General features: G+C 33.1%; 2 protein-coding genes across 2 annotated transcripts; both read left to right on the forward strand.

The window, feature by feature from the left end:
- Nucleotides 1-4,545: 4,545 nt before the first annotated feature.
- LOC116013947 (transcription factor MYB53-like) lies at nucleotides 4,546-6,242 on the forward strand. The gene is made up of 3 exons (XM_031253918.1): nucleotides 4,546-4,745; nucleotides 4,878-5,007; nucleotides 5,182-6,242. The coding sequence occupies exons 1-3, from the start codon at nucleotides 4,610-4,612 to the stop codon at nucleotides 5,984-5,986; spliced, it is 1,071 nt and encodes a 356-aa protein (XP_031109778.1). The 5' UTR covers nucleotides 4,546-4,609; the 3' UTR covers nucleotides 5,987-6,242.
- An 8,394-nt stretch (nucleotides 6,243-14,636) lies between these two features.
- Nucleotides 14,637-15,912, forward strand: LOC116011906 (protein SENSITIVE TO PROTON RHIZOTOXICITY 1-like). The gene has a single exon (XM_031251334.1). It carries the CDS (start codon nucleotides 14,724-14,726, stop codon nucleotides 15,825-15,827), a length of 1,104 nt encoding a protein of 367 aa, XP_031107194.1. The 5' UTR covers nucleotides 14,637-14,723; the 3' UTR covers nucleotides 15,828-15,912.
- The last annotated feature ends 1,380 nt before the right edge of the window (nucleotides 15,913-17,292 follow it).

Genomic DNA, 17,292 nt, shown 5'->3' on the forward strand with positions numbered 1-17,292 from the left:
TAAATTATGGGCATTATTTCTTCCTGGGATTTCTGTTGTTCCTTCATTCCTTGCATGTAAGGCCAGGGCATTAGATTGTTGGCTTCAATCATTTACTTGAATTTGACAAAACTAAAAAATACAATAAAACTTACGTACCTTACAATTCTGTTACCCTGTGTGATACAGGACAAATAGCAAAGGGACACACAAAAGACAGGAACAAATTAAAAAAAGGAGAGATTAATTGAAGCTAAGGAAGCTTAAGGTAAACGAAAGGTGTGTGTTTGTGGGGATGAATTCAAAGCAGGTGAAAAATCAAAGGGTTTGCTACACCAACTTCCCCTCTAACCAGCACACACTCATCAATGGTCAACACACACATACATATACATACAGGTCCCCATCGTTTCCGGTCTCTATCTTAACTGTAAGTTCCGTCCAGAAGAAAAAAGATTTCTTTCTTTCTTGTTATTAACGGCGACATCATATCCACGAATCTAAAATTCATGTTAATTCACACATGTTTTCCTCTACCTAGTTTTGGATAATAATGAGGCAGAAAATTAAGTTTGATCAACTCCCCCTTTCTAACCAGGGGTATGGTTGAGTGAAACACATTCATCCTTAACCAAATGTTAATGATTTAATCATTGGTTTTGGATATTGAATAACCTTAAATCTTTAGACTAACTGTCCCACCCAATAAAGGCATCTACAGTTTAGCAAGGAGATTAACCAGCTATCCTACCTAATATAGACCCCTACAATTCAGCAAAGGGATTAGTTATTGTGTATGATGGTGGAAATCTTGGACTGCACCCAAAAAAAACTCCCTCATTCTGCATGAATATAATTGATTTCTCATGATATATGTGAGAGAGATTAGATCCAACCTGGAAACCCTTTCTAGTTTCTTCTCCTAAATATTCAATATTTTAATTTGTGGGGGTGAGTGAATCGGGCTAGAGGGTGATCTGATCATACGATTTTAGGGTTCGGAATAGATGTTCACAAATATTTATTTTTATGGTACATAACACTATATTGTATTTTTTTAAAATAAAATTATCATATGTTTAACTAATAATATAAAAAAGAAAAAAATACAAGTTCATTAAGTAAAAAATATAATCACGATGTCAACTATTATGTAATGTGATGACACGTATGTTAACCATTAAAATGTTTGTTATTAATGTATATTATATTGGATTAAGAGGATACTTATACAGGAGTATTAAATTAATTTCATTTTTATGAAATTTGAAGGTTAAAAGGTAAATTATTATTTTTAAAACATACATTTAAAAAAAGTAAGGGGAAAAATACGTACACTTTTTTTATGTGCAGTTTGCACATAAAAAGTAAATAACTTCAAATTTTTAGTACAAGTGGTACTAGAAATAAGAGTTAATGATGTGTATATATATATAAGAGCAAATGTGACTTAACTAGTATATTTGATACCATTTGTTTTTTTTTTTCTTAATTACTATACTCCCTCATTGAAGTTTGAATCTGTGACCTTCCATCTTGGAGAGCCACAATTATACCGCTTGAATACAAGTAGAGTACTAAAAATATTACTCACTCTAGAGTACTTACAAAATCATATCAATTGTAAATTATAAGACAGATCACAATGATCTTTCACCCACTAGGAAGAAAATAGTGCTAATAATAAGGGTATGCATGGTTAAACACTTGTATTTAGATGCAAAAGACTGAATTTTTTTTAGTTAATTGGCCAATAATTTATGAAAAAAAAAAAGGTTCAGAGCTTATTATAGATATAATCATAATGCATTTTGCTTAATAATTTGGCAAATACTCATTAATTAGTTATTAGACAACCATTTAATAAGTGATGTATATATATCCAAAAAAAAAAAATTATAATCATAAACTTTGGCAAGTTATACAGTCATATTGCACTGTATTGCAAAACGCTTAATTTGATTATATTGAAACCCTGCGACCTCCGATCCCATGGGCCATGGCGGCCGGGTCGGCTAGCGCCGCCGCCGCCTCTAGTTAGGGCCGGCTGCTAGCGGTGGTTGGTGAATGATGATTCTCCGGCAGCTGATATTTGTTGTTTTGTCATGTGTGTGTACGTGGGGGATGGAGAGGAAGAAGAGGTAGGGTGGGGTGGGTGGGGTCAGTAGCTAGGATATATATATATATATATTATGGTAATATAATATATACAGTCACTCACATGACATAATAGAGAGGAAATTGGGCAGTGCATTGGCGGACCCATAGTCCTCATTAATAGACGTAAGATTAATTTGTTTAGAAAAAGGATTTCCATGCAAATAAAAAATTAATTAAATGAAGAGTGATGAAAGAATGGTTGGTGTTGCGTGCATGGAGGAGTTTCTCCTTGCCAGAGGGCAGTCGCCACCTGTTCTCGACAATGACTCGCTTCTTCTTCTTTAGGTGTAATCACTATAGTTTTTTTTTTTTTTTTTTTTTTTTTTTTTTTTTTTTTTTACAAAAGAAAGTCACAAATACTATCAGAAAGTGCACACTAAATTGCCCACAACTGATTGATACTAACTTAAAAAAGTCAATATGCTGCTACCATTTAAAGTTAAACTTATAATTTTATGGTTATCAAGTCAATAGATTGACTAACTTGGGTTTCATAATTTTCAATTCATAATAGGTGCTGCTCTCATCCGATTCACAACTGCTTGATGCTGCATGTCAGAAATTACAAAAATGCCCTCCATTGTGTATTATTATAATACAGAATATAAAATTTGTACTTATACCAGTGTTGTTATTAAGCCCTAACATCCATACTTTGTGGAGTTTTGTTACCTATTTAAATACCATTTCTTTTAACTCTCTTCATGCAATACTTTAAAATGAGAAAATTGATTTTTACACTAATTTTTTTTCATTTTTTAAAATTTTTATCAACAAAATAAAAAGTATAGTTGTAAAAATATTGTTACATTTTTTAATTTTTTTTTTAAATAAAGTATAGTATCACCAAAATCTAAATTTTATATTTTGTGCATTTAAATTTATTATGAATTGATGGAAAAACAATCAATTTGATAATCTAAATTGAGATTATTTCCCGTTATAGTAGTCCGTATTGGAGATGGTGGCACCTCTCTTGCAGGAACCCTCAACCCCGAGTTATCTTGGATTTTAAATAGAGGAATGCTACACAGGTTTTCACATTATACTCAATTTTTACTACAAAATGTGACAAGTTTTGATTAATATAGAAAAAATGGGCCAAAATATTTATCCTTCTTTCCCCCCATAAAAGTTAAAATTTGACAGGAATTATATTAAGTACATATATCATTTCCCTTCTATAGGGGCTATAATAGTCTACATTGGAAGGTATAGTATATCATTTCCCTTCTACATATTTAGGGGTTAAGTACATCTATCATTTCCCTTCTACATATGTTAGCGGATTTGATTAGCTAATAGTATTAGTTGGTTGTGAAGAGATGTTTAGTAAATTAGCGGTTAGTTGTTACCTAAAAGTTTACTACATTTAAAATGACTTTTAAGGGTATAATTTATTATATTAAAAAGCATAATCGAAAAAACTGCTTTTGAATTTTAATGTTTTGGAGCAATAAGATATTACAAATAGATGATCAATCCAACACTTATACTAACTGTTTAATCAAGTCGATCAAATAGCTAATAATGGTCAAACAAGTCAATTGACTGATAAGCTAATTATGTTACCAAACATACCATTGTATGATGACTATTAAATTTATCTTCATCGACCTTGTGACCTCTTATGAAAAGTTTCAAACATATAATCTGAACTATATAGTTTTTAATGGCTAATTGTAAGATATTTCAATTCTTCTTTAGTGTCTCTATATGTGTTCTATATTAATGTGATTACAATTTACAACACTATTAAGTACTAATTAACATCTAGCTAGATTAGCAAATATAAATATACTTAATAGTGAATAATAAATAATTTGAATTATAATAAATAATCACAAAGTCAAGTATACTTAGCTTTACAAAGTCAAGTATACTTACCTTTTCTTAAGTTGTTTTACCCCTATGTACTAATGTGATATGAATCAATTAGCTTGGAAAAAAATGTGAGTACACAAAATGATTTTCTTTGTATATAAACAAGCAATAAACAAACAAAATAATATGTGATGTACTCTTATAAAGTAAAATTATTGTCACATGTCCAGATTCTATTTGAAAAAAAAAAAAAAAGTGAAACGAATAAACAGGTTTGTCTACTTTAAAAAATATGGAGTATAAAGTAAAAAATACATACATAAGTTGTCCCTTCTTGTAATCTTTTGTTAGTTAGAATTACAAAACGGATTTCATCCAAAATACACATTCCCCTTAAGTAAAATAAAAAATAAAAAAATACTCCGTATATACATACATTAGTGAATAAACAAATTAAATAGGGGGAAGGTGTCCACGTAAGGTGTTTCATTGGTAGACTAGAAGAGGATAGAGGGAAAGGGGAGAGAGAAAGTGCGTGTATATATAATCGAGGTTGAGAGTTATTAGGTGGGATTTGGGGAGGCAACCAAATCATAAGGAAACATATTATTATTATTATTTGGATAGCTTATCCTAGCTAGCAAGAATGGGCAGGTCTCCTTGCTGTGATGAAAGTACTGGCCTGAAAAAAGGCCCCTGGACTCCTGAAGAAGATCAGAAACTCATCAACTATATCAACAAAAACGGCCATGGCAGCTGGAGAGCTCTCCCTAAACATGCAGGTTCAATTCATTCTATACATACAATTTCGTCATCATATATATAAGAAATGTCAAGACAATCCTATCAATCTCTCTGTCTCATCTGATTTTTTTGTGTGTGTGTGTTTTTTTTTAAAAAAAAATCTTTTTCAGGTCTTAATAGGTGTGGAAAGAGTTGCAGGCTTCGCTGGACAAATTATCTGAGACCTGATATTAAGAGAGGAAAATTTTCTCAAGAAGAAGAACAAACCATTCTCAACCTCCATGCCATCCTTGGAAACAAGTAAATATCTACATACACGTACAACTTTTAAGAGTTGTATCATGTGGCCAAGCATCTTTTGCTCAGATGGCATGTAGTGACTCTCACATATAAAAAAAAATAAAATAAAAGAGTTGTATGATATCGCTAGCGAAAATTAATGATTCTAATTATCTGTTTTTGTGTTTTTTTAAGGTGGTCTGCAATTGCAACTCACCTACCGGGGCGGACTGATAACGAGATCAAGAATTTCTGGAACACGCATCTGAAGAAGAAACTGATCCAGATGGGGTATGACCCGATGACTCATCGCCCCAGAACCGATATATTCTCGAGCTTGCCGCATCTCATAGCGCTGGCCAATTTGAAAGAGCTGGTGGATCAGCACCAATCCTCATGGGAAGAACAAGCCGCCATGGCTCGGCTGCAATCCGAGATGGCTAAGTTTCAGTACTTACAGTATCTCCTTCAGACTTCTCCGGCTCCGGCGGGGCCCGCTTTCTCGCCCAACAACCTCAACAACACCGTAACTGCTAATAATAATAATAACAATACTAATAATGTTTCGGATATGGAGGCGTACAGTCATCTATTGAGTACAGTTATGGGCACCTCATCGTCTACCCAAATGGAAAGTTCCGTTTTGCCCTTGAGTAGCCTGGGACAAGCTATTCAGGATTCTGCTATCCCGTTCTCTCATCTCCCTGATCTTCAACCTCCTTGCGCTATCTTTCAGCAATCCTCCGATCACAACAAGGATAATAATATGGGTCAAGCACAAGGGATTTCGGGGTTTACTGTGCTTAGCGACGGGGAAAACTCGCCCACTTCTCCTTGGCTTCCGTCCTCTCTTTCGCCGTCTCCTCCTCCGGCGGTCGGCCCTGAGCCGCCCACGGTGGTGGACGGTAGTGGCGCTTCCAGCTACGGCGGAGCTCCGCCTTCCTCGGTGGTTTGGCCTGATCTCCTTCTTGACGACGACCCTTTATTTCCTGACTTGTAAGATATATGTCTTATCAACCTTTTGATTAAACCATTTTCGAAATTTCCCTTTTGTTTATTCAGTCTTTTTTTTTTTTTTTTGGTCTTTTAGATTTTCTACTTTTTTGGGGGTTTTAGTGTTTTACCGCTACACTAATTACTGTTCTTTAGGTCTGTATGTGTATATATATCCATCCAGACTATGTATAATTATGTTTTTTTTCCTTTTGGGTGTAAATGGGGATTTGTTATATATGCATGGGATTTGGATGAATGAATATACACATTTTAATTTTCTAATCTTTTTTATTTAATTATCAGAGTCAGTCAATTTTAATTTGTTGTATTTTTATTGTACAGTGCTTTTTTAACCACTACCACAACTACATATATCGATGTGCCATGGGATATGAATGATTGGTAATAATTATGAAAAAAGCTGCTGAGTGCTGACACCAACCCGGCAACTCAGATCAATTATAGTATCATTAATTATGGGTTAATTAATTAATTAATTAAGAAAACTAAAGTACCAAGTTACATATATGGTTTTTAGCTGTCTGCCTGTCTGTTGTTTGGTCTCTTCCTTGTTGGCAGCTTCTGGAAATCAGATTCAATCCAGTTTTGTTTGCATGAAATTGAAGTTTCATGCATGCATGGCCTACATACCCCTAAAAGCCATCGCAAATAACAATATGTCTTACGTTAATTTCTGTGTCTCACGCGCCGCTGGATTATCATATCATTACCTCCTGTCATCAAAGATTTTCACAATCAACAATTATTCTCGCTCAAAATTAATCAAAATTTAATATTATTACTTATCAAATGTCATTAAATGTACACGGAACAGCCTATAGACTTTCTTAATTTAAGTTGGTTAGCTATGAGTGATCTAGACCGATTTATTTCATTGTGATCATTTGTCGGGTAAAGTCACAATGTGAGTTTACCCCGTGCACATATTTGGAGAGTGGGAGTTTTAATTTCTTTCTCACCGAACAAAAAAATATCATCAAAATGTGACGCTGACAATTATACAAGTTAGGAAATAAAATTGCTCAATCATTCGTTATTAACTATAATTTTTAGTGTAACCGTAAGTGTTTGTTTTTGACAGTTTGGATGTGTAGAATTGTGCGTAGACATGTATAGTCATACATATACTACTGTGTGTATGTATATATGTGTAGTTGTACTTATAATTGTGTGTGGTATGCGTTGATAAGGTTGCAATCAGTTCGTTGACGTAGTACCGAGATGCATGCATGTATAATTGTATACTATATATATACATGGAGTAGTAGTTGAAGAAAATAATATCCAAATGTTTCTTGCTAAGGTTTATTTGGAAATGAGGTTTCATGTGAGTGACAGTGAGAGAGGGGTGGGGGTGGGTGGGTTGACCTTGGGATAAAGTCAAGGAGGTGACGTAAAAGGATTCACAATCATAAAATGGGACCCAAGTAGTTAGGAAACACCATGTTTAAGAATTGATACGATTCTCATTTTAGCAAGTAATAATTATTGATAGATGCAATGTCCTACGTACGTGTAACCTATACTATATCCCTATTATCCTTGAAATTAATTATTCCAACTACAACAATAATATGTAGTTTCTAATATTATTATGTTTAACGACAGGTCGTCATACCAAAAAAATAAACACACAAATTATAAAGTGGCAGTAAAAGATTAAGGCCCGATTGGTAAAATAGTCAGCTTATCAGTTAATTTTAATTTATTTGATCACTATTAGTTGTTTTTCTTTGTTAAAAATTTAATAGGAGTGTTTGGTTAATCATCTTTTTGTAACTTTAAAATGCTAAAATTCAAAAAACTGCTAAAAATAACTTTTTCAATTAGTTTTTTAGAAAAGAAATTATACCGAATAGTTATCAACTAATAGCTAATTTACCAAATATCTTTTTATAATCAATTAATGTTATCAACTAGTCATATCTTCTAATCTAATCAGCTACAACTATTAGCTAACAACCATTTATCAAACAGGGTATAAGAAATCATGGATTTTGATACAATTAAGTTTAGAGATCTTTATATTTATTATAATTTTTTTTATACTTACATAGCAGATGTTACATTTCGATAATTAGATGTTGGACTCAATTCCCTAAATCACCGCTCAATAATAAATTTTTTGGTCCCGTCATGTGGAGACTAAAATATGGACCATATTAAATGTAGGTGTTCGTACAATTTTTTAATACAAAAAAAAAAAAAAGTTAGATACGAAATATTAGTAGCAATATTCCATCCTAAATCCCTAATATGAGGTAGCATAGCTAGGTAGAGTCAAATATTAGGCTACAATATATTGTCTAAGGCCGTTCTTCTAGTTGAAAATTGAGATTCCTCTCATATGGTTTAATGCATAAAAAATTATCTAGGCTAAGCCATGCAATCATTTTGAGAAAGATTCCGGTGCCGCATGTGTTGATATGGTCGCGTAAGGTGTTGCTGGGACCTAACCCTATAACATATGATATTATCAAATTTTAATGAATAATCAACTAAGTAACATAAACATGCAAAGACCTTGTGGTCTAGTAGCACACTGGTACCTGGTATACATTTCTACATAGAGGGGAGTGGTTCGAGCCTTTGTTAAGGCAATATATATATATATATATATATAAAATGAAAATTGTGGTTATATTTTTATAAATCTGTGTACATTTCATTACATTATTCATTAAAAAGAAAAAGAAAAACACTTTCCGGGGAAACAACATCCTATGCATTTGTTAAAATGAAATATGCAATGATATTTAAATAAATAAATATTATTTAGAAGTTTTTCTCACATTATTTTGGAAAAAACTTGCATCATTATGAAAAAATTTACATAAACGCATGAATAGATCTAGAAGGTTAAACACGCATGATATTTTAATCACATCGTCTTAATTGCTTGGAGTAAAAGTCTAAACACACATCATTTTCTAATAAATATGCATGATATATTGATTCAAACTTTTACTTTTTTACATAAATACCATCCTTATTTTATTTCCCCTAAGCTAAGATCTCTATTTTTTTTCAAGATGCACGTTTGAGATTTACATTTAAATAAATAAATAGATAAGTGTTTAGTGTTGTTAACTATAAATTTTTATTTTTATTTTTGGAAATTGAAATATAAATCTTGTAAAATAGTATTATTGTATCCAATAATTAAAAAATTAAGGAGTATAATTGTATCATTTTTATTTCCATTTTGAAAAAAAATGGACAATAAACTCTTCGCATTCGCATACATATATGCATACACACGTTACACGTACACATTTATGAAATGATCTCATTTAAAATAAAGTACGTTTCATTTGCTCTATAAATGAAAACATGGCTTAAAATCTTCAATTGCAAGTTTATTTCTTTCCTTTATATATTATTTTATTTTTTTATATATTTGAAGAGAAATAAAATGCTATTATTATTATTATTATTATTATTATTATTATTATTATTATTATTATGTCCAGAACTGTTTGAATGTGTTAAAAATCAAGGGGTAGGTGATGAGGTGTACGGGGAAGGTGACCATTGTGAAGTGAGGTTGGTAAATTAGTTGGAAATCAACCTTTTATTTTAACTTGCTTCTACCGTATGACTATAAATTCTTTAGTGAAATGCATGTTTTCCATTGTAACTTTTTTTACCCTTATAATAATGAGCATACTTTATATTATACGGAGTACGTAAATAATTAGTAATTATATACGCAGGAACTAATAAGATATTTTAGATTGGATTTATGTGTTGTAGACAAGTTTTTTAAAAAATTGTAATAATTATCTCTAACACAAAACATGAACTATTTTTCTATAATTAATTTGCGACAAAATCTTGAATTCGTTCCATCACAACAAACAATAATGATTTAGTTTAAAATCTCAGCTCGTAACAACACAAACAATACAAGACTATGGCTAGATATCGGGTCTAATTTAGTAATAAGTTAATTTAGCATATTTCACTTGAATTCAAATTTCATCCTTCTCATATTAATAATAGTGATTTTTACATTTTTTTTACTGAAACAAACAAAATATGTAAATCAATAAATAAGTAGATCAGTACGAGAAATACAACAAAACTAGTCGGCTGGCAAGGTTGAAGGTTGTACAACTTTATTGGAAGTTTTTAGAGTAAATTATATTATATCCAAGGACATATAGAACAATATAATGAAGTTTAGTACTCTTTTGATACATAGTAATTGACTAATTGTTAAGTCAAGTATCGTTAGGGCAGTTAATTTGTTCATATAATTAAAATGAAGAGGTTATTGTCATGTTTGATTATTAAGAATGCATTTATATATAGTCGACAAACGATATAAAATGGTATTATATTGCAAGAGGGAGTTTAGAATTTGAATATGGTAGGCAAGAGAAATGCCTTTTTGAAATGATATTTTTTTGAAACAAATGATATAAAATGGCTTGATAGAAATATAGTAGGCAAGAGAAATGTAGTTAACCGACTCAAACCAAGAAAGTCCATAAACGAGCTCACACGGAAATACTGACTCTATTACATTATAGTATGTGTTCATCTATATTTTCTCAACCTGTCTGTTGAAACACAAAGAGTCAATTTTGTTTCCACTGATGAGGCTCGATCTCATAACCTCCCATTTGAGAAAGTCATTACATGCCATTTGACCACAAGGCCATTGGTCTGTACTAAAATAATTACGAAGTAATAATAAAAAAATAAAAAATAAATAAAAAGAAAGAAAAGTTGAAAGCAGCCTATGATGCCGGCCAGGCGACCATTTCCTTGGTGAGTAGGTGGACTTTCGTTCCTTTTCAAACAAGAGATTGACTATTAGCAATCATTTCAATAAAGTATAATTAATATAAACTAATTACTCTTTAATTAAATTACTTTAACCTGTCTATATGAAGCCTTGGCTGCTCAGCTTTGATAGTATACATACAAAGCATTGAAGTGTGCCTATCATCAGTTTACTTAGGTTCCATCTTACAGGTAACTAAAGTCAATCCAGATGAGGATACGAGGCTGTCTTGTTAAAATAAATTGTAAAATTTTACTTTGTCATAGGCAAAGTCTTGTTCAATATTCTTCATCATAAAAAAAAAATATAAAGAAAAAAAGAAAAGAAGCTAATAAAACTTATTTAAATGGATTATTTAGTGATAATATTAATAATATAATTAACTAAACTTTACTAAAATGTCAACAGATATAATAATTACATGTTTACTCTTTAGTGATTAGAATCAACTTGTATTTATATAATTCGATTTTTTGTTAATGATTAGAATCTACAGGCCACATAGTTGTGTAGACCATGAATGCAATATACATTTCTAATAGACTAAAAGTACATTATTTGTGGATTGTATATACATTATTTGATAATATATAAAAGATCATAAACTTTCAAATAATGTACTTTATGTATACAAATAATGCACTTTTTGCATATTAAAAATGTACTTTTTATTTATGGTTCACACAAATGTGTGGACCATGGTCCATGGAATTGGAATAATAATGGGGTGGGGGGAGGAGGGTATATGTTAAAGACCAGCAGTTATATTATGTTATGCCATGGACCTGGATTTACCTTGCAAGGTAGACCTGAATCAAAATATACAATTTATATACTAAATGTTCACAATTTACATATGCATGTTCATAATTTAAATTGTGAATATTTAGTACGTAAATTGTGAAAAATTAGTATATATAAAATTGTGAACATTCAGTATGTAAAGAATTGTAAATATTCAATATATAAATTATATATTTTTGGAGCCGGACCCACTTTGCAAGGTAAACCTAGGCCCATAGAATAATTTGCCGTTAAAGACAAGGAGTGGATGATCCAGGTCTTTAACTTGGAAGGGGGTGGCCCAGGTAAATGGGCCAAATTTCTCAACAGTGAAAGCTCTGGGATAGCCTAGTACACTAGTTGGGCCTATCATCTGTTCAATATTCTTCATCATGTAAGGGAGGGTTCATCAATATTACAACCAGCCCGCGCTAGGTCACGGACCTGTATGTTATAAAAAAAATTATATTTGGAGTATGCTTTAATCCTTGATTAACTTCTTATATTCTTCAACCTTTTAGAATTATTATTTAGAGTTTGATTTCATAATCTTCTTAGGGAGTGTAGCTAGACATGCTATATTGTAAATTACTCGTGAATTTTTAAAATTGTCACGAATTGCAACGGAAACTCAATTGAACTCAGAACTAAAGGGAGATTTGGTGCGACTATAGGTAATTTACTCCATACCAATGAATTTAGAATGTTCTTGCAGGGATTACCAAAAAAAAACAAAAAAAAAACAAAAAAATAAAAAATCGTCTCTACAAATTCATTTGTTTTTCTCACATCTACCACCTCTCCCTTTCACCACACCACAAAACCCACTCAAATTAACTTTGGAAATGTTCTAATGAGATCAATGTATGTGACATGAGCAATAAACTTTAAAACAACGTTTAATATTTTCTATGTTCTTATTTGTCAAAAAAAAGTATTGCAACCTATCTTTGAATTTTATTTTATGCATTATTCTTATTATTATATTTCTGGCGAGTTGTATGATTCATGAACACAGCTACACAAGTAAACTAATTGGTCCCGTAACGCGCTTGGGAGAAATCTAGGCATTGACCTTAATATAATATGCAATTATCACAAGTGGTCGTGCAGTGATCGGAGTAATAAATATTCGATCAATTGGAAAGAGTCTTCCCATTTGAAGATGCTAAATATTATTCTTCTTTCACATTTTTGAGTTTAATTATTATAATACTAGTTGTAATTTTGCGGATTAGTTATTCTTAAATACTTAAATTTATGTTTTAGCGCCGATTACTATGTAGACTTTAAAAAAAGAGATTGATGTTTTCGCTGCGTATATGTATGTTTTTTTTTAGCATCAACATGTCAATCATATTTATATTTGGATTCAATTTGTCATTTAGAGAGACAAATTTGAAATATGCAACTTGTAATATTATATTCTACCTTATATTCACATTTATACGTAGTATATCTTTAGCTAACCATTGTGTGCAACTTGTCCTTGAATTCTAACTTTTTATGTCATGCCTGTTTTGGCAAAGATCCACATTGGTCAACATGCCAACGTCTAAAATTAGTAGATAGATACATCGTACACTGCTTGACTTGTTATGAGACTCTCCTAGATACATCTTAGAATGATAGCCTTACTACTTGCTTCCTTTAAGTTTTACTGCTTGCAATGACCTTCACAATTCTTTGCTTGCTTGTGTTAGATTTACATCAATCTTGATTTTTATTGTCTCCGTTTTACTGTCTTATTGCTTTCAATTCGTAAGCTCTAAAACTAGTAACAATAGTGCAATTAGGCATATGAACTAAAAACAAAAAACTTCAATTAGATCATTGAATTTATAATGTTACTATCATATGACTTATTGACTATACATGTCATGTGACTTTTTAGGTGATTTGGCACTGGATTTTTTTGTAATTTTAGATTTGATGTGGCGTAGATTTGTATTTTTTTTTTTTTGTAATTTTAGATTTGTAATAATAATAATTGAGTTTTGGTATTAAAAAAAAAAAATCTTGGCTGCCCCATCGGAATTAAAGGATGTTGGCGAGGGATCGAGGTTATCGGATGGTAGCCAATTTTTTTTTAGTTTTATAAGAAATTTAAAATGTCAAATTAAATATTATTATTGTTATTGTTGTACCATATCGGTTCTAAAAATACGCATCTCATCGTCAAATCACCTAAAAAACCATACATGTCTAGTCAGCAAATTATCTAACGTTAACCTACTAAAAATACTAATTAATTTTTGGAATAAGGATCAAATAAGTCACTAAACTACACACGAAACTGCAATTAGGCCATTGAACTCAAAAACAATGCAATTGGGTCCCTGAACTACACAAATTCATACAAATTAACCCAAAGTGACTTGTTTGACTTGATCTTCCGGTTACCAACTTTAAAAATAATATTTTAAAATAATTTTAAATTAATTAATTAATTAAAATTAAATTTAAAATTAAAAATTTTAAAAAGGACCCAATTGACTTGTTCATGTTTTTTTAATTTTAATTTTAATTAATTAATTAATTTAAAATTATTTTAAAATATTATTTTAAAAGTTGGTAATCGAAAGATCAAGTCAACAAGTCACTTTGGGTTAATTTGCATGAATTTGTGTAGTTCAGGGACCCAATTGCATTGTTTTTGAGTTTGATGGCCTAATTGCAGTTTCGTGTGTAGTTCGGTGGCATATTTGAGCCTTATTCCTTAATTTTATTTTATTTTCAAGTTTAAAGATCTAATTGTATTTTTTTTTTCAAATATAAGTCTAAGAATCTAATTAATTTTTTTAAAGTTAGAAATTGAATTACACTATCACTGTTAGTTGATGGCTTATTTGATAGTACGTAGTATATATTTTTTCTTTTCACAATAGTATAGTATGTCAAAAAAGACATTTATCCAACAATACCGAAATCCAATGTTATCCCATCCTATTTGGAAATTGGAATAACATCGGACCCTAATTTTGACACGTGCCAGCATATTAGTGCCCCACTGTACAGGCTGCACTCTCGCCTCTCGCGAAGTCAATCGTGACGACGCCCAAATATAAAAATCTCTCTTTCTTTACTTCCATTTCTTTACCATTTCCGTTTCCATCGCCGGCAATTTTCTAGCCGCTAAAAAATGTCATTTTTCGGCGACTTACGTCATACACCTGCCCCCACCAAGCCACCTGGGGCCGCCGCGGTCGGCGGCGTCGCTGACCCTACAGTTCCGCTGCAGAACCTCGCTAATGTCCAAGCAAGAATGGACTCCCTCCAGAAATTCCTCTCCACTTCTGTCACCGGAAATATTCTCCTCGGCGAAGAACAGATGGGGATGGTGTCCTCTGAGATCGCCGCCGCCATACATCAGATTATAGTCAACGGCGCCGCCCTCCTCGCTTCCACACAAGCCGCGGATGAAGTTAGCCCTCATAAATCGACTAATAAACGTCTGTTTTCCGAGACCGAGACCGATTTCGTTGACCAGAACGCCGTCGCGGCGGAGGACGGCGGATCCGGCGGATGCGGCGGCGAGGATTGGGAAATCATCGAGCTAGATGCGGTGGAGCTGCTAGCGGAGCACATCCATTTCTGCGAGATATGCGGGAAGGGGTTCAAGCGGGACGCGAATCTCCGGATGCATATGCGGGCCCACGGGAATCAGTTCAAGACGGTTGAGGCGTTAGCGAAGCCCGGGAAATGCGGCGGAGAATCCGGGGCGCGGGGCCGAAATACCCGCTTCTCGTGCCCGTTTATCGGGTGCTCGAGAAACAAAAATCACAACAAATTCCGCCCTCTCAAATCCGCAATCTGCGTTAAGAATCACTTCCGCCGCAGCCATTGCCCCAAGATGTACTCCTGCAATCGCTGCCACAAGAAGAGCTTCTCCGTTTTGGCGGATTTGAAGAGCCACGCTAAACACTGCGGGGAGACCAAGTGGAAATGCTCTTGCGGGACCAATTTCTCCCGCAAGGACAAGCTCTTCGGCCATATGGCGCTCTTCGAGGGCCATATGCCGGCGGTTGACGATGAAAAAGCGGCGCCTCCCATGGCGGAGGACGATGAAGAAGAGGATTCTACGGCGAAGAAAGAGTCGAATTCGGGCGGGTCGGATAACGGGTTCTTGGACCGACTTCTTAAGGACGATTGTGATTCCATTGACAATTACTGCTTCCAAGAAATCCTGGGTTGGTCTTCTCCTAATGCCGGAAATGGTTTAGTCGATACTTTCTTCGGTCTTTGATATGAACTTTGATATGAATTTGTTGTTCATAGTGTTATTATGTTTTGTTCTATATGAATAAAATGGTTTTCTATTTTGTGATTGATGATTTAGTAGCTTCTGATTATTATCATCATTTGGTGTTCAGAACTGCAACCAAAGTTTCCCAATTTGACTAATCTAGGGGAGTTCTGAAAAATTGAGGTTAGACTTGACTTTGTTAGATTTGGGTGAATCTTATGTTATATCTGGTTCCCAGGCCAAGAACAGAATATTTTAGAATGCATTTCCTAATTGGAAAAATTTTCAATATTTCTGGAGATTTGAAGTTATATACTCCCAAACCCACTTTTGGAGGCTGCGCCTATATTATACTCCGTATTTGTTATGCATTATCCCTGTGCGAATTTCTTCTAACGTCTATCCTGTCGTTGAATTAAGACGGGTGACCTTAAACCATTGAACGGGCAAAATTTGAAGATCTTGAATAAGTTTGATGTGATTTCACTATCTCTTCACGAGAAAATGTGGAGTTAGGGACCGGACTTGAGTACTATATCATTTGGTGTTTAAGATGAGAGATATGTATTCATTCCAATGCATTATGGTGGTAGCTGCAGGGTTCATTTCATTATTTTGATTCTCAGCAAGAATTTTGGGTTGGGAAAGGGGTGGAAGATAAACTTGAGTGGGATAAAAACTGATTTTTATAAACTAGATAGAGTTGAAGTGGGGTTGAAAATAATGCAACTTAGTGCCCACTACAAACAGTGAAAGTGATCTTATCTTCTGTTCCAGGAAGGTGTGTAGCAGGATTGGAATCTGGTCTGGGAATTTGATCAGTGAGCTGCATCAGCCGACAGCATATTGTGCACCTAACATTTGTTTATAGTTTTAAGGTTATTTTAAACAAATGTAGAATCAAGATCCTACATTTTTGGCATGTTTCAATTTGGCTCGAAGGAAGTGCCCGTTAAAGTTAGCTATCTTTCTTCCTTCTCAAAAGTTGAATTCTCAGTCTCAAGGGTCCTTCACGCCCCAACCTAATAGAACATTTGGAAGGATGTGATTAGACCTTTGCTTACTGCGCACAAGGAGTCCATTGAGGTTGCTCCCATAACCACACTGCCGCTAATAAGACTTGATCCTTGATTTTTCTTTTCAAACTTCACCATTGTGACCAATTGAGTTGTTCATGCGGACTAAAGTTAGCTATCTTTCTGATATGGGACGGATCTCGTTTTCTTTAATAATACTTTTAAAAAAAAAAATAAAATGAGCCCATTCTTCCTTGTAAACTACTCAGGGTTCCTTTTTTTTTTTTTTTTTTTTTTGGAGTTTTATATATTTGGAGGTCCATGACATTATGTTGCTTTGGCAGTCTTACAGTGTACATCATACTCTGCTGTCTATTTGAATCCCTATATTCTGTTCCATTCTTAATTGTTACTTTAGTTTCATGACTTAACACTCAAAGTTTAGCCAA

The sequence above is a fragment of the Ipomoea triloba genome, chromosome 3, assembly GCF_003576645.1.
Source record: "Ipomoea triloba cultivar NCNSP0323 chromosome 3, ASM357664v1".
In the NCBI taxonomy this organism is placed as follows: domain Eukaryota; kingdom Viridiplantae; phylum Streptophyta; class Magnoliopsida; order Solanales; family Convolvulaceae; genus Ipomoea; species Ipomoea triloba.